Raw genomic sequence first — 23932 nt, forward strand, 5'->3', positions numbered from 1 at the left:
CACAAAACCTTAATGCTGTATGTTTCACCCTTCCTGATACCATGGATTGACCATACATTCAATTTAACAGACATGGGGTTAATCAATTAGACCAGTGCCGTTTTTAATGGGCTATTTCATTCGCTCCCATTTTTTAAATTACATTTTCATGTGAAAACACATGGGATCCACGGAAAGTCGTAGACCTGTGTTTGTGTTCTTGTGGCTGTAATGGGAAAAAATGCTAACTTATTGGAAGTTTAGGTTCATCTGCTTGACTATGAGTGCCAACGGCAGGGATAACTGAATAACCCCAGGTGGGTAAATTAGCCATGGCAATATACAGTGGCTAACTGAACACCACAAATTTGAAATAAATTCTATTGTGGTTTTATGATTTGAGAATTGAAAACTATGAAAGTTCAAACCAGCAAATTCTAAAATCACTTCCACTCATCAAACTTTGGGGTGAGTGATAAAGAACGATTAACGTCCAGCCAATTCGCTCCTAAATGTCATGTTCTCTGTTGTGTTTGAAAAATGTCAGCTGAGAGCTGGATTTTTATCACTCTCTATCTCTTTTTAGGCTAATACATCTGCCACCACTGTTTGACCAATACTGTAAGAGCGCTTCAGTTTACTTCTCAGCAGTATCCACAGAACCATCCTTTTAGACTTCCAATAATGCAACCGTAAGGCCAATGGTACATGAAATCTGTAGTATAACTCCCAGCTAATTACTGTGTCCCACACTGCGTGCCTTTTCTGCAGAACCTACTACTGCATCCAATGTGCTAGAGGGATGACTTATGCAATAAAGGCAGGCTTTTCCCTAGTGATGTATCTTTGATATGATGATATCTTTAACTGCATTTGGAAGCAACTAGATCCAGAACAAGACTTTTATCTGATCCCCTTTCCATGCTGGTTTGACTTGGCAGCTGACTGATATACTGTACTGAGTCATTAGAGATTGATATTGTTGTATGTTGATCTACTTCATTATTTGTTACTCAGGTCCTGCTGAAAGCTCAAGAGGGCTCATTAAATCCAAGTGCACATCCTTGGTGTATTTCCCTGTTACTGCAACATTGGTTTTGGCTCTCAAGCTTTGTAATTGAGGGCCAGTGGCCTTTAAAAGATATTTGGACCCAAAAAGTGAAAATCCATTGTATTTCTGAATTGGTGAGGTTGAAGCACTGTTTGCTTGGTAGGGAACACTGGTGGTGCCTTTTTTCATTATTTTCATGTCCTTCTATAACATTCATCAGCCACCTAATTGGTGCTCAGAAGTTGTATGCTCTCTGCAAACAGATATTATTACAGGTTTAAGATTCCCATACACATATCCAATTTGGGCTGATTTCACCCGATCCTGAAGGATCAGGCCGAGAAATCGGCCCAAATCGGATGTTTTTGACCTCCCATCCGACCCAATACGCGGAACCTGCTGATGGTTCACTCTATCACATTGGACCCATCAGCTGCACATCATGGTGCTTTTTAGCACCCACAATGTGTTGGTCTGATCCGTAGGTGTGTGCCAGTGGTAAAGCTGTGCTTCCTGGACACTGCCCGCCCCACCAATGCACAGTCACCCCTGGTTGCACAGCACAGCCTCGCACCCTACACTGCTGCTCACCAGTTTTGTTTTGTTTTTTCCTGCCCCCGCAGCTCCCCAGGAGTTTACATGGGATAAATCGTATGCGACTTGTCCCATGTAAAAAAGGCGCATCAAGTGCCAAATTGTTCGTGAGTTCTGCCGGGGGAGCTACGGGGAAATTAGGTCTGACTTGACCTCAGGACAAGTCGGACTAGTGTATGGGGGGAGATAGCAACTGTAAATGCCTATGGATCATAAATGTAGCCGTACTTTGACTAAAAGGAGGCCAGTGTTTGGGGATGGTAACATGCCATTTTCAGTGTGCCCAGAATAGTGTTTGCGGTTATGTACAAACATAAGTAGATCATGATTATTTTGATGATAGCAAGTGTAACTTTCATACCATTATAAATGTACAGTGTACATATTCAAGCCGTAAGATCACTATAAAGTTCCTATCGATTTGGCCTAAATGTGGTCTGGGTGTTTGGAGACCCAGGGGTGACTGTGTTGGGCGATATTTACAGTGGTTTCGGGATTATGCCTGACGGGGGATTCCGACTGTCAGTATCCCGACATCGGAATCCTGACTGCCAGTGCTCCGACAGGGGGGAACCCGATTTAGAGCCTATTCGCCCCTTGTTGGGATCCATGACCCCCAAAGAGGGAGAATATAACCTGTGGCGAGTGAAGCGAGCAACCGAGCCTGCAGTGTTGCACGCACAGCAGGCCTGCAAGGGGCTTCTTTGCGATTGCCTAACCCCCCCCCCCCCATGAGAGCACCGGCAATTGGGATTCCGATGTTGAGATACTGACCGTCGGGATCCCCCCTGTTGGACCACCATACCACACCCATTTACAGTGACTGCTTTTAATGCCCCAGTTCAGTTACACATTAATGTGGTTGGTGGCATAGATATACAATTAAAATGTTAATTAGATGCATTTTCAAGATCTTTCTAGCATTTATGAAAGAATCACAGCTATGCGTTTAATTAAAAACCAGATAAACCTGTCCAATGCTATTAGATGCATCCTATTTGTAATAGTCTACGCTAGTTCCCCCCCACACTACCATTTACAGGCCTTTAGTTAGTACTGATCACATATGCTAAGCTGCTCTCAGCAGGACAGGTCCTGCGCATGTGCGTTTCCGCCAACGGCAACTCAACTGCGCCACAAATTGCTAATGCAATCCATAATGAATGAAAGCCATAGCCAGTTATAGTTTAGCTGCCCAGTCATAGAAAGATCTGACTATAATAGAATCAATGTGACACTGTGTGGATCCAAATGATTGAACTATCTAATCCAAATCCATTTGAATCATTCAGATCTAATACACTTGTGTTTTTCCAAATTAGGCCAAATTCCAATTGGATGCTTAATGTCCGCTTTACACTTAAAAGCTCTGTTTCCTCTGATTCTCAAAGTTGACTTACTCTTAAGATACGTTCTCTCTCTCTCTCTCTCTCTCTCTCTCTCTCTCTCTCTCTCTCTCTCTCTCTCTCTCTCTCTCTCTCTCTCTCTCTCTCTCTCTCTCTCTCTCTCTCTCTCTCTCTATATATATATATATATATATATATATATATATATATATATATATATATATATACACACACACACTCATCTTCAAAGCATATGCAAAATAATGGTATAGTCGATAAGTTAACTAGAAAGGGATATGAGCAACATAAAAGAAAGAAAAATAAAATAAAAAAAGATATACATAACAAAGAAAACAACAAATACCCATAGTCCAGAGCCGTGGATCCAACCACGAACAGATCCATTCAATCAGCAAGAAATAAATAGGGAAGAAATAGAAGATAAAATAAAGGACAGGGAGCAGTAGTACATCTATTAGCTAAAAGTACCACAAGGTGGATTGAAAACATTTTCTAATAGCTACTTTGGTTTGAGGAGGGAGGGTCTTGAATATATTTCTCCAGCATTAAAAAAAAATAGGGGTTAGATATGTTCATTTTAAGTTTTGGAAACTTGTCTATTGAAAAAGCCAGAATGTTGTGCGTGTGTTTAAAAAAATAAAATAAAAATGAAAACATATTTTTTTTTCTTTATTTTGCATACTGTGTTTTACAGCAGCTGTGCAGACTTATGCAGCCAACGCATTTCATATTAAGTAACAGCCTGCCCTGTGCGCATTTATCAGCCAGGATTTGGGATTTTAATCTGTAGAGCATTTAAACAGATTTGGAAATATTACTGCCGGCATAAAGGGTTTGTAAATGTACAAAACGGAATCTACTTGTGCAGCCTAATATGAGGCATGAGTGACACATGCAGTCCCACTGTGCCAGCAGGCTTTGAAAGGAATCCGGTTAGTTACAGGAGATTTGTCTATGCCAGTTTCACTTTATTAGACTCAAGTTCTGCTAAAACATTAAGATATAATGTTACTCCCACGGATTTATTCCTGCTAGCAGTGATGTGCAGATTTTAACCTACAATTAAGCTTACTTTTATTGATTGAGCTTTTTAATTTTTACATTTATAAGTAAAGCTAGGTAAACACACAATGAAATTATTGGTCCGAACCACTGCTCAATCTGACTATAGCGCAGTGTGTACACCGCACACAGGGTAGTTAAAGTGTCTGGTACTTTATCACCAGCCAATCAGCTCCTGATTGTTAAGATTGGGTTTAAAAAGGGACAGTCTAGAGCTGATTGGATGTACCAGACACTTTATCACTTCTTCTCCCTTATCACTGCTAAATCTACCCCACAGTGCCAATCATTGTCTAACAACCTGTCTGATGTGATCTTGGGCAGGATGCAGTAACATCCGTAGCCCCAGTCTGATGCACATCAGCGGCTACCGCATAGATAATTCTAGCATACAGTATGCACTAACATATACTATAATTATTGCAAAGAACAGCACTTGTGTTAAGAGCTGTCCCTTGCGATGTGCCAGGCAATGTGCAGCGGGTCCCCGGCGGCTCCCCCTCCCTCCCTAACCCGGCAGACTCAATGATCCCCTCCAGCCTTAATCACCCAGCTGTACATCAAACCAAGGACTCCAAACCCTATTGTAGGTTCCAGGTTGTCACTAGCTATAATGTGCACAGTGGTTAACTGGTTTTCTCCATCATCCTATAGGGGGACACCGAAGTCACTACGCCGGGGGATAGAATGGTGTCAAGAGAAGTCGGCACTTTAAGAAATTTAAGTGTAGCATGGCTCTTCCCCCTCTAGCTTCCCCTCTGACTCCAGTTTTAGCCAAGTGCCCAGAGTCAGATGCCTGGGTCTGGGCCTCCTCCTATGGGTCTCAGGTTGTTTGTATAAAGCTGTGAGGACCCTGCTGACTGCCTGCAATATTGGACACCATCCGGATTGTATTTTTATTTTTAAACTGTTTTTTTTTTTTTGATCATAACACATGCTGAAAATAAATCCTTTGTCACTTTGTGGGTGGATTATGTCAGACCGACCTGCCACCTGTCAGCAAGTCTTTTCTGTAACTCACCCACATAATAAAAATAACTAAACATTTCACAAATGGGTAGAGATGTTACACATTTTAAGTGGGGGGAGGCTGATTGTAACCACAATCTATGGTAACACATTAATGCAATGGATGTTTTTTTTTTTTTTCCAGTGTCTTGTGCCAAACTGAAGAGAAAGAAGAATTGGTTTGGAACAACAGTGTATACGGAATTGGCTGTTGAGGGAGAAACAAAAAAGACTGCAAAAGCAAGCAGCTCCAGCAATCCAAAATGGGAGGAACAGCTAACTGTGTACGTCCTATGATCATGTAACGCTATGGTAATGCCCATCTGTGGGAGCAGGGTGAGCGGCGGAGTCCTGCTAAATCATTCTGTGCATTATTTCACATGAAGGGCTGATAATCATATACTGAGCACCGGAACGCCTGATAAATCGCTCTATGTAAATATTATTACATATGTAATAGGGGGAGATGGAACCAGCAGTGTAAAGCGTGGATAAGTGGAGCAATCAATCAGCATCTAGGTAGAAGATATATGTAGAAGGTTATTGTTTGCTATAAACAACTTCACTTGTTCACTACTTGATGCATCTCCTCCAGATTCCTACATTTGGTTTGAGCGAGTGTTTTTACAATTGTCACATTTTTATAATTGTTCATTGTAGACATGTATAGAATAAATCAGTAATGATGAGACAGAGCTTGCATGGAAAATATGAAAGTCAATAGTGTATACATGACATCCACTGGCGGCTCTTACCTCAGATGAGAGGGGCTGCCTAATTGCCAGGACACACCCCAACCCCCCCCCCCCCCCCGTGCTGCTGGTCCCCGCCAGCGCTTCCTCCTCCATCTTCTTTTCATGATCACCGTTGCGTGACCGGCGCATGCACAGTAGCCTATGTCTGTCTGTAATCACCCAGTTTGTCTTATCACTGTTGATTCCAATTGTAAAGCACAACGAACTATACCCGCGCTATATAAGAAACTGTACATAAAATGAACAATCCAGATATTCATTGCATTTTCCCTTTTGTGTAGGAACGTAACCCCACAAACTACACTTGAATTTAAGGTATGGAGCCACCATACTTTGAAAGCTGATGCATTGCTTGGCAAAACCATTGTAGACCTGAAGCAAGCCTTGGAAACACACAATAGAAAATGTAAGTGACCACTACTTAGTGGATAGGGAATGCAGCCGTTTTCATTAGGCTTTGCGCAATGGAAATAAAGAGTCATTGGGAATATAAGCTAGTGTCACTGGTGCACAGAAAGTAGATGTCAATGTCCCTGTGATACTTGCAATGGGCCTTTTGTGGTGCATGATGGGAGATCTGTAGGGACGGCTTGCACATTTTGTTATGGTTAGGGTTATATTGGCCGTGTATAGATGAAGGGAACAAATGCAATCGGGGTGAACCAGGTAGTCCTAGCACTTCAGTCTGATGCTGCCACCTAACTATTTGCATTGTTTTGTATATCATATTAGGAGCATCACTTTACGAAGTTCCTTTACATCTTTATCACTTGTATTTTGCTTATTATTGTATTGCAAGTAGATAAGGGAATCTGTGCTTTCAAATTTAAATCTGGTTTCTGCAGTGATCTATAAAATGAGGTGTACCAGTGCGGCTAATAGTATTTTACTAGGTTAAGCCTTCACTTTGCCCAACTCCCCCCACCTGTATATGCCGTCTTCTACATGCTGTAGAAGGGGCAGTACGGATGGTGTAGTGGTTAGCATTACTGCCTCACAGCACAGGTTTGATTCCCACCGTTGCCCTAACTGTGAAGAGTTTGTATATTCTCCCCGTACTTGCGTTGGTTTCCTCTGGGTACTCCGGTTTTCTCCCACATTGCAAAAATATACTGGTAGGCTAATTGGCTCCCAACAAATTAACTGATGTGAATGATCAAATATTCTCTGTAAAACGCTGCGGAATATGTATGCGCTATATAAGAAACTGTTCATGAATAAACATGCATTGTCGCTTGTACTATAAACGTATGCGCCACCTGAGAATCTAGTCCTATAAGCAGATGGTTTGCACTTAGTAAATGACCTCTGTTGGGTTCAGGTGTCGGCACAATAAGCTTGTTTTTCTAGCAGTAGTTAAATTATGACAATATTTTGTTATACTACATCCTTTATCTTTTCAGTGGAAAGAGTTGAAGAGCAATTAAAGCTGTCATTGGATGGCAAACATGGCACCGTCCAAACGGGCGAGTTAACCGTCATTCTAGATGGTTTGATTGTAGAACCAGAGTCTTTCACAGCTGCCCCAGTACCCAGTAAGTGATGTGTATGTGTAAGATTTATTAGATCGGTGAAACACCACTACCACTGTGTGTGTGTGTGTCTGTCTATGTGCATGTCTCTTCTTTTCATCTGTCAGTATTTCTGTCACTTTGTGATTTTGCTTTCTTTGTATGTTTAAGGCTGTGGTCACACATTGTGGCACAGCTGGTCTTATTCAGCAGGACCAGCTGCGCCACAAGGAGGCGGTGTGGCTAGATCCTAAAGAACAGGATCCGCCCACTAACCACCACATTATCATGTGTAACACCGTGCAGCACTGCTAATGTGTGGCCAGCAGCATAGGAGTCTGTGTGCAAGCTCCTTGCGGCACTGCAGGTCCCGCTGAACCGGAGCCGCTGCAACGCTATATAATTCTATGTTTCCACTCTTCTTGTCCCCTTGTCTCATTGTTTCATTGACTCTCTCTCTTTGTGTGTATCTTGTTCCCTCTCTTGCATGGGTGTCACTTTTCTTTCCCCCATCATTTTAGTACAAATTCAGCAAAACGGTGATGCAATCCGTGAGAATGGAGGGGAGTCAGCGTCCGAAGCCACAACAGGGTATGTGTGGATTCCATTGTAATGCTGCTCAGTGAGCATATTGTATCTGTCATTCAGTGTCGCTGTATAGTATATGGACTATTTTCACCATGCTATGAACAAACATGCCTTGTTACAGAATGGTGACAGTCAGGGCATATTACATGCTATACAGTGTGCTTACAATGTGGCAGGGAGTACCAGGATACAGAGCAATACATAAGCGGTTAATGATTCTATTATGCTAATCTGGTCAGTCCTGCGAAAAATGTAGTTGTAAAAAAAAAAATCTCTTTGATATTTGTCCTGAGAAAATATTAATTCATTGAGCATTTAGAGCTCATGAACCCCCCACATCTCCATAAAGCAGCCTCCCTTGGCAAATGTTGCCTGGCGGAAATGATTGTAATTCCCTTCTTCTATAAGGCGAAGTGCAGCCTTGAGGCTTGGAGCATTACTAGCTCATTTTGCATTTTTAAATTCCTTGAAGAGGCACAATGGGGTTAATTCTAATAATCTGCCCAGTGACAAGCAGCACTACAGCGATACTCTACAGAGCTCTCTAGGGGGATGTGTGAATCAGAAGTGACATACCTGGGATATTTGAGACCTCAGGCATTAAACTGAGCCATTATGTTTTTCCTGTGATAATGCTGAATGACACTTTGGTGCTGATTCGTGTCTGTATGCAAACCCAATGGTTTGCGTACTACTACTTGACTGTGCAGACACTAGACCCATTTCGTGCTTGTGTAGAATTGGATTTGCGATGTCACTTGCAGCCTCTTATCAGCAACAGCTTGACTGACATGTTGCATCATGGGGACAGCACCTGGTACTGTTCTTCAAACTTAAGGCCCCCAGCTTTGGAGGTGTGACAGGTTCATGATCTGCATCATCGGATGCACACTCCCACATCCCTGGTGTCCGGAACCTACAGCCACCCTGAGTAAGCATCAGTTGCCATAGACTGGCCGGAACCGGCAACCATCGCAAATCACAACCGATAGTCGTGATGATGATCAGAGGCAGTGCCCTCAGACGCAACACTCAGATCTTTGCTAATGCAAACAGTAACGCCTATCTCTCTGCTGCACAATAACATTAATTAGATAGAATTGCACAGCTGCTTCATTGCGGCTGTGCAAATCTATACAACCATGAATCAGACCCATAGTTATGTCAATATGTAGCATGTTGAAAGTTCATCATAAGGGTTGTATTAAGCAGTGCTGATTTTATTTTACATACCATGTGCGTTTATTTATATTCCTATGCAGAACTTCTTCCAGCCTTATTACATGAGGTCTGACTTATGCCACGGGGCCCTTCAGTTATGCTTTAAGTGGAAACAGAGATGCGGGCCTTTAACCTTTCTGTTTTGTTTATCACTTGATGTAAATTAATAACTCCCTTTCCTATCTCCTTTGAAGATCTATCGGCGACGTTCCCAACGGAGCAGCTAATGAAACCACATCTAGTTACGTGGATCAGAATGCCTTTAACGCACAAATAGCAAATGGAGACGGTGCTCGCTCCCCTTCTCATGTTGCAGGCAGACCCAAAAATACACCAGCACCAAATCCGCTCACTGCACAGGCTGGCACTAGAACTGGTACGCAAAGATTTCTCATTCTACAGTTTAGTTTTCCTAGTATCTGCAACCTGTCCCATTGCGCTGTTCCCGGCTCCTCGTTGGTATGCACCCTTGAGACTGAGTGTTTCGAGTGTAATGAACATGGAGAACTTTAATTGCAGGAGTTATGCAATAGGCTCATTCTTGTTGGCAATTGTACAGATGTCTGTCACAAGACTGCAAACCAGAGGGGCTGTGTTACAACATAGGCTTTGTATGCCAAGCCACCACTTAACCCTTTACATTAAAGCATCATTTGTTTAGTGCTCAGTAGTGGTGTTGTCTACTTGTACTTATTTTCGGACACGGAATGCAAATTGTCAGTAAAAATTCTCAAAAAATAATAGTTATGTGTCTCTCCAGCTGCTGTGGGACTACACATCCACAGGTTGATATTCAGCCGTTCTGAGATGTGTAGTTCTGCAGCAGCAGATGGGCCTGCTTGTTGAACACCCCTGGTTTAAAGAGTTCTAGATAAACCCTTCAAATATATTGTGTGATAACATACTGTACCTTCTAGAAGTATTAAATGGGAAAGTGTTGGTGACCCTTCACCTTGCCCTCACTTCACCCCACCACTGGAGCCTCTCTAGTACCTCACATGTGTGTCAGGTGAATTCTGACATTCATTGCTTCCTACGTGTGATGGCTTGGCATGTTTTCAGGCTACTGATCACTCTGTCCTCTTGATACATGACTACCCCACGTGTCAGGTGCCACTGATGTTTTTTTTTTTAACTCTTTGCTTTCGGTGATTCAATCCTAACCCTTCCTCATGACTGAAAAGTACATCACATGTACAGTATCCTGTATTGTGTCTGCCCATTGTGTTTCTATTGTTTGGATGACAGTTGGCAGGCTACAGTGATCGATGCTGTAAAATTTATTTTTTATTTATTAGGTTTCTTATTGCTTGTGTAAGTGTTAATTATTCTTAGCAATGTATAAAAACTGGCCCCAGGCTATGGATGATGGGAGTTGTAGTCCTCTGTGACTAATTGACATCTATGTAAGCTAATATTTGAGTAAATGTGTTTTTCAGACATTTTCGTTGATCATTTCCTGGCTCTTTAGTGGTTAAATACATATCTGAGTTTTTTGGGGCTAGATGTCGCCCCTGTGATTTTAGTCACAACATATTGGTAAAGGTTTTCCTTTTATTGCCTGTGTGTCATCCAAGCAACTGGATCACCCTAGAATGAATCCATTATTCCTGTTTCTAGCAATACCTGATGAAACAGCTGTTATTTTTTTAGCACCTCACAAGCTTTAGGTGGGAATTTACAACCTAGCGTTACCGTTGTGCATTGCATCACTCTTCATTTATGAAAGGCCACTGATTCAATCTAACCTCTGGTCTCTCATGTAATCCTAGAATGTAAGTGGTGTGTGTGTAACCTATTACACAAGTCACATGTTATGCCTGCAGTATTTTTATTCATATCCAACTTTCCCACTTCCCTGCACTGCGTAACCAACCCTCATCCAGTTTCTGCACACCAAGTCCCTGTGGCTACTCCCTGTTTACAGTCATTTTACATATTTGTGGGCACGGGTTGCAAAAAAAAAAAAGTTTGTTGCTATGCAAAACAGGCACTATACGTATTGGCATGCACTCCTCTAAAAGAGTCTGTATGGTTCATATCAGGGAGGCATCTGAATACCTGAGTTATGTTGCCACTGATATGGTTCTGATGACTGAGGGCAGTAGTTTGGTCTTAGTTGTTGCCTCACTCCGCACAGTCTTGCCCAGATCCTGGATGCAAAGGGACTGAGTTAGACAAGATCATTAGGTCAAAAGAGTTAAATGCTATTATATTCTAGTTAACATTGCAGCTCCTAGAGGTCAAATCTACAGGCTCCCTTATCAGAGGACAATCATCATACCTATTTGGAAAACAATATAGAAGGACACAGTTTAGAGGGGGGTATTAAATCTGGGATTCCAACTGCTGGAACGTCCCGACAGTTGGAATCCCAGTCCTTGTTTTCCATCCTCTCGACTACAACTCGAAAATTGGGTCTGTTTTGTCAGAAACTGCCTTCAATGCTGTCGGAAATAACAGCTTTAAATATATTTAAAATAGCGGCCGGGATTGAGTAGTTCCTGTGGAAGGAACCCACCTCCTCTTTTTCTAGGTTTTGTCCAGCTCCACCTGTATGAGTGCTGTAATGGAGCAAGTCTAAGCCGATAGATCGCCTTAAAATCCATCCCAAGGGAATTTTCACCACTGGGTCTTCTGTGAAGCAGGGTATCAAGACTACCTCTTAGGAGCACAATTCTCTCAGATCAGAATGGTAAATGGAAGGAATTAGGATTTCATTCCACTCTTTTAAATCAAGGTGCATTCCTTAAAATAAAGAAGTGGCATAGAACAGGGCATTTCATAAGTTATTCAAGGAGGCTTATTTCCAAATCTCAGAAGAACATTTGTCTACTCAAACAGTTAAGGAGTCTCAACTATCAATGTTATGTTTTTATTTTTGACATCTCTATAGCTTCGGAAGTATTCACACACATTATGGAAATGATAGCTGACCTCCCAAGAGTAAGGGGAAAATGATTGCATATTGGTTCAATTGCAAAGTGGACTACTTTTATTCAAGATCCAGAGATGCAAAAGCATCTTTGGTGGGCGCCATGCCAGTTGCTTAGAAATGTCAACTAATTTTCCCATTCCCTCTGATTGCCATTCTTCCTAGTGTTAAAAACATGAAAAGGTTGTCTAGACCAATTCCTATCTCCTTCAGATGCCAACCCCTCCTCCCCCTTCTCCTCTTGACTGCCCACCAACCCCTTTCCTCAACCCCAGTCTTTTTACTATAAAGATGCACTGCTGACTCTCCCCCCACCCCCCCCCCCCACCCCTATTTGCATTGTTTAGCAAGCTGAATGGTGTTTATGCTTATGTTCTTATATCACTATTTCTCTATTTCTTTTGAGGAATAACCTTTATTTTCCCTTAAAAAAAATCGATGTCTAAAAAACTGTATTGGTGGCAAATTGGCCAAGGGGGTTGTGGCACTCAGACAAACTAAAGATGGCGGTAGGACCTCCTGGCAAATTCCCAAACGTCAAGGTCACCGATTTCATTGGGGTATTGTTTTTTTTTAAACTGCTTACAGTGTAGTTACTTAGCCGGGGGCCTAAAGCAAACGTGTAGCTCCACACTGTTATTGGAACATGTTTACAGCTAGGAAGCCTGTTTCTGTTTGGAAGGACCTCTTATAGAGTTGGGGAATATGATGTCCTGTTGCAAGAGGAGTAGTTTTCAATATGTAAGTAGACTACAAATCCCAGCAAGCCTGTGTTACAGGCCGGACATACTTTCTCAGCATTCAGCAGTAAAGTTCTAAAACAAAAGTAACCATTATATGTTGTGCATATCCAAACTGTGGCCCGCCAGCTGTTGTGGAACATCCCAGGATGATGGGACTTGTAGTTTCACAACAACTGGAGGGGCCATAGTTTGGACATGCCTGATTTAGGAGATATCCAGTTAGCCCTAAACCATTTTCAGTCATTTAAAATGGCCCAATATAGCAATTTATGTCCGATGGCCGTTATTGCAGTGTCCAATTACAGACTGATTCTATTAGCCGAAAATAGTCCCGTGATCTCATGAAATCACATGGGATATGGGATCAGTTTTCGATCCCATGTGGTATCGTGGTTTCGGCAGCTGCTTATCCAGAATTATGCTTTGCATGTCGAAGCATAATACCTGATAAGTGCCGGTATTGGTGGATAATGAGCCCGCCATTGGGGCTAATAGGAGAGCCCACGGTGAACCTATTGGCATCGGTTAAGTAACGCTGCTACTAGGATATCCCCCTTTTATGTTTTACATCCACACTGCAGTCGCACCAAACAGCCCCTCACATTGTGCTAGGTCCTGTAAGACTCTGCTAGCGTCGGGCGTCTGTTTTTCAGAAACTGTGTTAGCTGCAATGCAATGCAGCGAAGATGCACCATGACTATGTGCATCAATATCACAATGTGATGTGACAAAACCACTTCCCAGGGCTGCACCGATTCATCCGATATGCAACACTTTTATATCTGTGTGTGCGACCCTGAATCTGCATACAAAGTAGCTACATCACAGAGGCCATAGCGTTCCATGTCAGGTTCCTTTGTGCTTCATAGACAGACCCCGTTGCACAGGACAGAGGGCTCACTATCGCCAGGCATCTCCCACTGTGTGTCCTACTGAAGCTAGATGTATGAGAACACATGATCTCTGTACATGTTATGTAACTGAAGTGTTCTGCCCCACATGCTCCTGACATGTATTACTGTTCCCTTCCAGTTAATGGCACAAGTGCTGCATCAGAAGCCAATAGCATGATGTCTTGCGATGAAGCTGTAACGGCTCCTGCAGGATCCCTCATATCAGATTGCATGGACTCTTCTAGTGACATAACAGACGTACCAGCACTTTCCACATCTGCTGCCATTACTGCGTCTGAACCTGTAAGGGCTACGGACTCTGTATCATCACCTGCTGCTGACTGCGCAAGCCCCGAATACGTGAAACCCAGGCAATCGTCTGATAATGCCTCAGTGGATCCTGTGAGACCGCAGTCCATCAACACTGCAGAGCCTTTGCCACCTGGGTATGCGGCTGGTTTGAGCTTTTGTATCCTGCTAATGATCTGAGAACAGCAGGCTGTCACATCTATTACAGCAGTGTCTGCAGTGCGGGGAGAGCTCGCATTGTCTTCTCACAATTTGTCATGTGCCTGTTCTAATGCAGGACGTTTCCAAGTGGCGATTCTGTGTTCTCGCTAGATCCCCAAATCCTTCTCTCCTTTCCCTCTGATTTATTTAAGCTCACTGTGAATACCACTCACATAAACACACATGCGTTGCCTTAAATATCATTTTATGATCTATAAATGTTTACACTGTCTTATAATTGTGTCTGTTAATCTTCTCACCATTTATAGTCTCATCCCCCATCTAAATCAGGGATGTAAACATTTTCTTCACTACATTGATTTAAAAAATATTTTAAATTCATTTTTTTTTAAAATAATTCATTATAGAATACTCATTTATGTTTAATCAACCAGCAGAATTTAACCCTTTTTTTCTTTTTTCCTTTTTTTCTTTGTTTAAAATGTATTTTTATTGTTGAGTATTGTGCAGCTTATGGCAATCCACGAATTTAGATTCAGTTTTATGTACTTTCTCTGCTAGAATTGTGTCGACGGTTTAACAAAATGTTGCGCGTTAAAGCCGGGTACACACTACACCAATGTCAGGATGATTTTCCTGTTTCAGAACAACAAATCTTCTACATACAGTATATGCCTGATTTGCCCGCTTCCGTTGCAGTTAGCAATGTATTCGGTCAGTGTTGCTGCAAGACTAAAATAAGATATCACTGATGACCCCGTGCAGTGTAAATTAAGGAGGGAATTATGGGGGTTATTTTGGTTCACTCTTTCTGACAATTCTGCCAAACCATGTGCACTGCAGGTGGGGCAGATGTTACTTGTGCAGAGAGAGTTAGATTTGGGTGGGTTTTTACTTCAACGTGAGATCTATATTGCAGTGTAAATATAAAGCAGCCAGTATTTACCCTGCACAGAAACAATATAACTCACCCAAATCTAATTCTCTCTGCACATCTTACATCTGACATTTGTCAGAAAGAGTGAACCAAAATAACCCCTATATGTTTCATGTGTGCAGCCAATCCTCGGGCCAAAGTAAATTCTGTCCGATCATTGCGATAATTGCCGTCACTGTAGTGTGTACCTGGCCTAAGTGCATGACAGCGACAGTACTTTGAAGTGTTATAAAATAAACAATTATTATTCTGTGGTTCTTCGGCACAGGTACAGATGTATCCTTTATATACTATTGCTGCAGTTGTGCCAAGTAGGCCCTCCAAACGTGTCAGGTCCTTTGCAACTCTGCTAGCACTGAGCGTCTTTTCTCACCCAAAATGCGCCTTGGTTGCAATTGGTGGAAGGATCTAGATCATGCTGGTTATGACTCTTATAACAGGACGGGTTTCCCCTATTCTGAATTCTATCATCCGACATATTCTGTTAACTGTAACATTCCGAATCTGCCGTGACGTTACCTGTTATGTTACTGGTTAATGACAGCTGGTGTGGGAGTGGCTTTGCAGTTATAAGCTCACCGCCTACTGTTGCCATACAGCGCCAAACCACTGCTACTTTAAGCAGAGAACCCCACTGCCAGGTTCCCATACACCTGCCAAACCCCCACCCACTGAGGACACTGGGCTTCTGCATTTTTGGTATGGACACTGTTGGACTAGTAGGACACTAGACCCACACTGACGCTGCCAGCTCCCAGGGTATTCTGGTATAATATATGATAACTTTTTGTAACCAGAATGCTCAATGTAGCAACCCACTGCTTTTTTCCATGATCTGTTTTGTTTCGTGTGCAGACTCCTTCACACAGAGATATACAAATTTTGCATATCAAATTAATCCGTGTAGTCTCATTATGTGGCATCAATTAACATCATAGACCTATTTTTGTCAAAAAAGACGCTCTTTGAGTCTCAAGGGATCTGAGGCATGGCATATGGAGCTAGGTGTATGAGGACACATCTGTACATGTTCTGGGATGGGTAAAACAAGGTACACGATACACACCAGTGTTTTAATAATATCAAGTCTACTGTATAGGACTTCTTCCAGAACGCTTAACGTATTTCAGGACCCACGTGATTGTGCAGTTTTTTTTTTTTATTGTTATTTTTTTTCTTTACTGGCTCTTGAATGTGTGCATAAAGGTACAAAATAAGGTAAAGTATTCATTGGTACTTGACACAGTGACTACAAGCTATATTGGTAGGAAAAAAAAACAAGTGGGACCTATTTTTACTTTCTTTTTTATTCTATTGTCTCTCCATTGAGATTGATCATCTAAATAACTGTGTGTAAGAACCAATATCTCCTTTGTTCAACTTTCAAAGAAACAGGTTATGTATGAAAAAATGTTTTATATCTCTCGTCACCCAGAGGCCTTGTCACTGTGTTTCATGACATACTATTTTTGTCATGTTCATCTGTTTATATATTGTCTTTTGTATATTGTATACTTCATTACTATTATTTTATTACCAGTTATTTATAGAACGTACACATGTTCTGCAGCGCTTTGCAGAGACTTTTTGGCCATTCACATCCAGTCCCTTCCCCAATGGAGCTTGCACTCTATAGTCCCTACCACATGTGTACACACACACACATTCACATTAGGGCTAATTTTATTGGGAGACCATTAACCTAAAAGTAGATTTTTGGGATTGTGGGAGGAAACCAGAGTACCCGGAGGTAGCTCACGCAAGCACAGACAGAATATACAAACTCCACACAGTTAAAGCCAAGGTGGGCACAGAACCCATAACCTCAGTGCTGGAAGGCAGTAATGCTAACCATTATGCCAGGCATGTTCAAACTATGGCCCTCCCGCTGTTATGAAACTACAAGTCCCATCATGCCTTGCCACAGTTTTACAATTAGGTAATGCTAAAACTATGGCAAGGCATGCTGGGATATGTAGTTTTACAACATCTGGAGTGCCACAGTTTGGACATGCCTGCATTATACCGTCCGTGCATATTAACATATAGAACATGTATGATGAAGACCCATTGAAATGTTATTTTGTTTATAGATGGGAACAGAGGAAGGATCCTCATGGTAGAACTTATTACGTTGATCACAACACAAGGACTACAACATGGGAACGGCCACAGCCTTTACCACCTGGGTAAGCCCTTGCAATCATTTTGTGCTTAGGATGTTGAACCCATAGACTTCAAAAATCTAAATGATTGTCATTATCAAAAAGCAGAATAATTACTATTATTTTATTACCAGTAATTTATAGAACGCACACATGTTCTGCAGTGTTTGCACCAATAGAATTAGGTGCTAGATAAAACTCTGGTGGTTACTTAGACCTGATCGCTGGGCTGCTTATTTGCAGAGCTCTGTGATCAGATAATTGCGGTCCAGCCAGTGTGAAATCCCATCCTGTGCGAGCCTGGGAATTGCTGTGCAAGGCAAGCGAATGGTTTGCGGAAATTACACTGATTGCCGATTAGCAGCTAATCCAGGGCTGGGCAATTGCGGCCCTCCAGATGTTGAGGAACTACACATCCCAGGATGCTTTGCACTAGTTTTGCTATGTGGCCATGCTGAAACTGATGCAGGGCATGCTGGGATGTGTAGTTCCTCAACATCTGGAGGGCTGCAATTGCCCAGCCCTGAGCTAATCTATATGCAAGACGCTCCCCAGCAAATGATTTTTCTAGTGTGCGCAGTCTGCGCATAGCCCAGAATTTGGTAGCTGCGGTAGAAACAAGCCGTTCGGGGGCCGAAGCTGACTTTACAAGACTCACACTTAAACACCTGTGCATGCCTGCGTTTTCCCTGACACTCCCAGAAAACGGCCAGTTACCGCCCCCAAACACCGGCTTCAGTCAACTTGCATACGGCCAGCGATGAAAAGAAAGGTAGCATAATTTTATCTCAGAATGGCTTTGCACATACGTACTACCAGCCCTACGCATGCACAAGGCCATCCTTTTCATTATGGCCCGGCCTGCGAATTTGCAGCAGTGCAATCATTTCTGAATTAGCTCCCCTCAATATAGAAAACATGCTTCATAATTCAACTATCTTGAGAGAATGTAGACATTTATCCATGTATACTCGTACTGCTGAGGATATAGCTAGGTGATAATCCCTGGCTATCATGGTTGGTGCCTCTCGTGACTAGATTAAGGCTTTTACTATGGCACCTTAGCCAAACATGCAGGAGCAAGAATTATTATTATGATTTTATTTATAATGCGCCACTAGTGTTTCGCAGCGCCGTACAAAGGAACAGTACAGGGAGACAAAACAGTATTACATTGAATAAATAAATAAAATGGAGTATAAGTAAAGAGCGCCACAGTTCAATACACATTACAGCTTAAATATAAGTAGTGAGGACTCAATTAACATACAACTAGAGGCTTGAGGCCAATGATGGAGATGAGTATGCGGACGAAGATGGTCACTGAGTGTTTGAGTATGGGAGAGCTGTGAGTGAAATGTGAAGAGAAGAGGGCTTTGACAACAGGAGGGAAGAGGGCCCTGCTCGGAGGAGCTTACAATCTAGTAGGAAGGGGAGACAGACAGATTGCAAGAGGTGCAAGCAAGTGGGTGGTGGCTAAACAGCAGGATGTGAACAGGCAAGGGGTCGGAGAACCAGCTAGTTTATGCAGGACTAGTTTATGCTGTGGAAGGGTACGCTTTGATGAATAGGTGAGTTTTCAGTGCCCGTTTGAAGCTTTGCAAGGTCGGGGAGAGTCTACTGGAGCGAGGGAGTGCATCCCACTAAAGGGGTGCAGCATGGGCAAAGTCCTGTACTCTAGCGTGGGAAGCAGTGATCAGGGTGGAGGAGAGACGACAGTCGTCGGCCGACCGTAGAGGGCGGGAGGGTGTATGAATGGAGATGAGGTTAGAGATATATGGAGCAATGGAATTAGAGATGGCCCTGTATGTGAGTGTGAGGTGTTTGAAGAGGATTCTGTAGGGGAATGGGAGCCAGTGCAGATTTTGTTGAAGGGAAGTGGCAGAATTAGAGCGGCGGGAGAGGAAGATAAGCCTGGCTGCAGAGTTTAGGACAGATTGGAGAGGAGCCAGTTGGCGAGCGAGGCCGGTGAGGAGAACATTGCAGTAGTCGAGCCGTGAGATGGCCAGTGAGTGGATGATAAGCTTAGTTACACTCTGTGAGAGAAAAGGCCTGATGCGAGCAATGTTGCATAACTGGAACCGACAAGATTGGGCCAGGGCTTGGATGTGGGGTGCAAAGGAGAGGGAGGAGTCAAGAGTGACACCCAGGCAGCGGAGTTGGGGAATGGGGGAGATGATGGTGTTGTTAACAGTGATAGAGATATTAGCAGGGGGCATAGCCCTGGGTGGGGGAAAGATAATAAGTTCGGTTTTGTCCATATTCAGCTTCAGAAATCTCTCAGACATCCAGGAGGAGATGGCAGAGAGGCAGTTGGAAACCTGAGAGAGAACAGTGGGGGACAGAAAAGGAGAGGAGAAGTAGATTTGGGTGTCATTAGCATATAGGAATTTGCTATTACGAGCTTTCTGCAAATCATACTCTGTGGTTGAAGTCCTTGAAAGCAGATATGGAAGCAAAGAAGATGCTGGAATCCATTCCTTTTTCTGTTGGGATCTTATTTGTTCTAGAATTGGATTAGGTCATTGTTAGGCAACAGTTACTACTACTTGTTGTCTATTTGTTAGTTACTACTTGTTGGGATCCTAGGTGTGGTCCTTTTTGTATTTCTGGTGGAGTGAAGAGCAAATCCTTTTGAGGCCAGCCCTTAAAGTACTTGAACTCACAGCTCACATGCACATCAGTCGTGCTTATGTGGCACAACTCATTAAGGGAGCAGCCTTTGTGATTCATTATCCGGATTCCCAACAAAGGGTGCATCCATGTGGTCTGGTGATGATGGCAATGGGGGTTTAAACTCATTCCTTACCTGTACAAACTCTTTATAAAGGGCACTTCTCTGTTTGCTTCATACCCATGTGCTGAAACTCCATAGTTGGATTGTCCATTATAAGAAGTCAAACTTAATTACAACCTAGTGTATAGTTTTCCAGGGGCTCCTAAACAATGCCTGACTGAAACAGTTGGTTTCTGTTGGGGGACAGGATCATTTTCGTCACAGAGTTAAGTAAAGTTTTAGCTTCACCGGTAATTACTAAATGTGTCTATTCTTAGAGTGTCCTGGGAAAGGTGGTCTTGACCTTTGAGATGGTCCAGAATTTGCAGTTTTACTCAATCATTTAAGCTGTAGACAATTTAGTAACAGGTTTTCTCAGCCGTGAGGATTTTTAATCTGAGTCTATAGACCCTTCATCTGAGAGTTTCCCTTCAGATAGAAGGAAGGTTGACCTAAAGGTATTGGCATCTCAGTTGAACTTGAAGGTCCTTAGAGCAAAGGGTTTGCATGGGAAAGTGATTCAGACTGCTGAGGGGTTTTCAGAGATGTGTTTTTGGTCTCCCTATCTCATGTTTTTGAGAATGGGGCTGTCCTTCTATCAACCTTTTTTTTTATCCAAGAGTGTTCTCCTGGTTTTGCAATTAAATGTGATGTTTTCAACTATGAACTATCAACAGATGAAGAGGACTCTTATTAGAGTTTTGCAACAGGTCATGTACACAAAACCTTCCAAGCAATTTGCTTGATGGATTACTTCCACCATTCATCAGGCTTCAGTTGGTATGGACAGCCTGTTCCTAAAAATCTTTTGTTAACCAGTGTCAATATAAGCTGGGCATGTACTTTGTGATGCTTCCTGCTGGTATGAGATATAGGGGGAAGTGCTATGACCACACTTAAATGATTTTGTCCCTCTTCTAATCTTTAATGCAAATTACACTCAAGAACAGTGGTTCTCAACCTCGGTCCTCCCAAGTTCACGTTTTCCAGGTCTCCACACGGTCTCACATGTGAAGTAATTTGCACCGCCTGCGGATCTTTTAAAATGTGTCAGTGAATAATGAGTGCCCCTGTGAACCTGCCGGGTGACCTGGAAAACGTGCACTGTCCTGAGGACCGAGGTTGAGAACCACTGCTCTAGAGCAGCGGTTCTCAAACTGTGGGTCCTGACCTTCTCAGCATGGGGTCGCGACTCCATGTTGCTGACCGCCAGGCTGATGACTTCTCTAATCTCAGTCATTGATTCAAGGAGTCTGAAATATCTAATGAATTGTCTTATATTTTAGACTCCTGCCATCATTTTGTGCCTCCACAATGCTGCCATGTATGTGCTGTCTGCTGACTACACATGTGATGTGATGACCTTCTGCAGTCACTTGCTGGGGCAAAAATAGTTTGAGGACCCCTGATCTAGAGAATGAACACCGTTCCTGGTAGTTTTCATCCCTTTCAACGCTGTGTGTTATTGTTTTGAATTATAAATGCACCTTGGTACTTACAAGCATTATTTTAAGGTATTTAATACATGTTATCAAAGCCTGTTCAATTGATACTAATATCTAACCCTTTCAGAGGTTTAATGAAAATGTTTAGGGTTTTAGTGAAGCAATAACAAAGTTTGTTTTTTTTCACCATGTGAGCGTAGACAAATGCCCATCTTTACTTTACAATCCCTAAACATACCAAGCATGTCTGTGTCTTGCAGTTGGGAAAGAAGGGTTGATGACCGTGGAAGAGTTTACTATGTTGACCATAACACCAGAACCACGACATGGCAGAGGCCTACCATGGAGTCAGTCCGAAATTTTGAACAATGGCAGTCGCAACGTAATCAACTCCAGGGAGCTATGCAGCAGTTCAACCAGCGATACCTCTATTCAGTAAATATTATCCGTACTGTACTGTATTACAGCAGTCAGTTTGTGCATTAACCTGCTCATTCTGCCATTTGTCACATTTGTGTTCTTTGTACATGCATCCATATTTACATGCATTTATTCTAGTAAATGTAGATAACATTCTGTTTTGAGTGATTTCATATTTCTACCAACACCATTTCTGGTATTACATGGAATATCGACATGCCATATAAACATCTGTAACTTTGAGGCATATGTGCTAAGCCATGGAGAGAGCTATAGTACTGGCCAATCGGCTTCTGACATTTTTCAAGCACAGGGCCAGATGCATTAAGCTTCAAAAGTGATAACATTGAGAGTGATAAATAACTAACCAATCAGCTCCTGCCTGACATTTTCAAACACAGTCTATGACATGGCAGGTAGGAGCTGATTGGCTGGTTGTTTATCACTCTCCATTATCACTTTTGAAGCTTAGTGCATCTGGTCCACAGCCTGTAACATGATTGGTACTTTTCTTAGAACATGCCGTTCCCTCAAATTCCCTGACCGTAAGTGATATAAGCTGTCTGAGTAGTCCATCATTTACTGCATTTACTGGTCACTGATTGGTGCAAAAATATGTTACCTGTGGTTGGAAGTTTTGAGTTTTTCTTCTGAAACAGTATACCATTATACTTCAGCATGATAATATGTGTTACCTTGTTTCCAAACCTGAAGAGTATGGAATCAATTCAATTTATTGGGTTGACTTGAGTCTAAACTGCGCATCTCTAATTGTAATATTCATGTTGTTCAACTCTAGGCGTCAATGTTATCAGCAGAGAATGATCCCCTGGGTCCATTGCCACCAGGATGGGGTAAGGGAATATTACAGTGGTATTTATGAACATCTTTGACGCAGGGCATGTGGCAAGACACTATATCTGTTTTCCAGAAAGAAGAGTGGACTCTACAGATCGGGTATATTTTGTGAATCATAATACAAAAACAACTCAGTGGGAAGATCCTCGAACTCAAGGGTAAGAATGTCCTAAAATTCCTTCTACACCCGTGTTATTGGATAGAAGTGTCCCATCACATTGCTCCATTCCATGTTCCAGTTCAGGAAAAGAAGTGGCGACATTTTATTTCTGAAATGCAAACATTTCACCTATTGCTGTGCACATACCGAAACAAGTCATTCTTATCTCTGTCGCTGGTATAACCGCAGGAACAGGCAATGGTATATAACTAATGAGACGTGGCTAGCCTGCCTATAACAGTAGCATGGACCTGTCACTGATGACATCAAAGAGGCACGAGGCAGTTGTGTGCACTGTGCAATACTGTGTGGGGGACTACATCACCCATTTTCCCATGAAGTCCTGAAAAAAAGCCTCCATTCTGTGTACAATATAGCAATGAGCACAACTAATATCATTTATCAAACAACATTATTTGTTATAGTTTTTTGCCTCCAAATATGCAGTTAGCGTTTATGGATAAAGAGAGGACCTGTCCCATGCTACAAAATCTTTACCAGATTAAAGTTCGCCTCAGAGAGGTGCGGAATGAGCAGATATGAAGGCAGCCTTTTCCTCATCATTGCTTCTCACTGAGGGGCAGATTTATTAAGCTCGTGAAGTGATAAAGTGTCTGGTTTTTATCACCGGCCATTGAAAAATGACAGGTAGGAGCTGATTGGCCGGTGATAAAAACCAGACCTGTTATCACTTCACCAAGCTTAATAAATCTACCCCTGAGACCGCTATCTTTTGAGCAGAAGAAGCAGATTAGCATGTTAGCCAGACTGATTACCATACTAAACTGCCTTATTTACATATTTACTGGAAGGTAACAGCTTGTACTCGATGCTAAATCCAATCTATGTCCTAGGTATATGTTTGGATATATATTTAAAGTGAGCTACAATTTTTACCTTGGACTTTCAGCAAAGGCCTCACCGGCTGCTTTTATGTGAACCAGTGACTGATGCAGGCTTTTTAGATGGGGGTTTCCAAATGTAATCTAAAAT

The 23932-nt window shown here is 42.4% G+C and overlaps 1 protein-coding gene across 2 annotated transcripts in view; it reads left to right on the plus strand.

The window, feature by feature from the left end:
- Window positions 1-23932, plus strand: part of WWP1 (WW domain containing E3 ubiquitin protein ligase 1) — a 99300-nt gene that overhangs the window by 49714 nt on the left and 25654 nt on the right. For both annotated transcript variants that reach the window (XM_083187358.1, XM_083187359.1), the window contains exons 3-12: window positions 5207-5345; window positions 6098-6222; window positions 7220-7351; window positions 7849-7918; window positions 9331-9512; window positions 13847-14153; window positions 17209-17304; window positions 21762-21936; window positions 22721-22775; window positions 22853-22937. In XM_083187358.1, coding sequence (XP_083043484.1) covers window positions 5207-5345; window positions 6098-6222; window positions 7220-7351; window positions 7849-7918; window positions 9331-9512; window positions 13847-14153; window positions 17209-17304; window positions 21762-21936; window positions 22721-22775; window positions 22853-22937 — 1366 coding nt within the window. The remainder of the gene's footprint in view (window positions 1-5206; window positions 5346-6097; window positions 6223-7219; window positions 7352-7848; window positions 7919-9330; window positions 9513-13846; window positions 14154-17208; window positions 17305-21761; window positions 21937-22720; window positions 22776-22852; window positions 22938-23932) is intronic.

This window comes from Crinia signifera, chromosome 5, assembly GCF_055691185.1.
Source record: "Crinia signifera chromosome 5, ASM5569118v1, whole genome shotgun sequence".
Classification (NCBI taxonomy): Eukaryota; Metazoa; Chordata; class Amphibia; order Anura; family Myobatrachidae; genus Crinia; species Crinia signifera.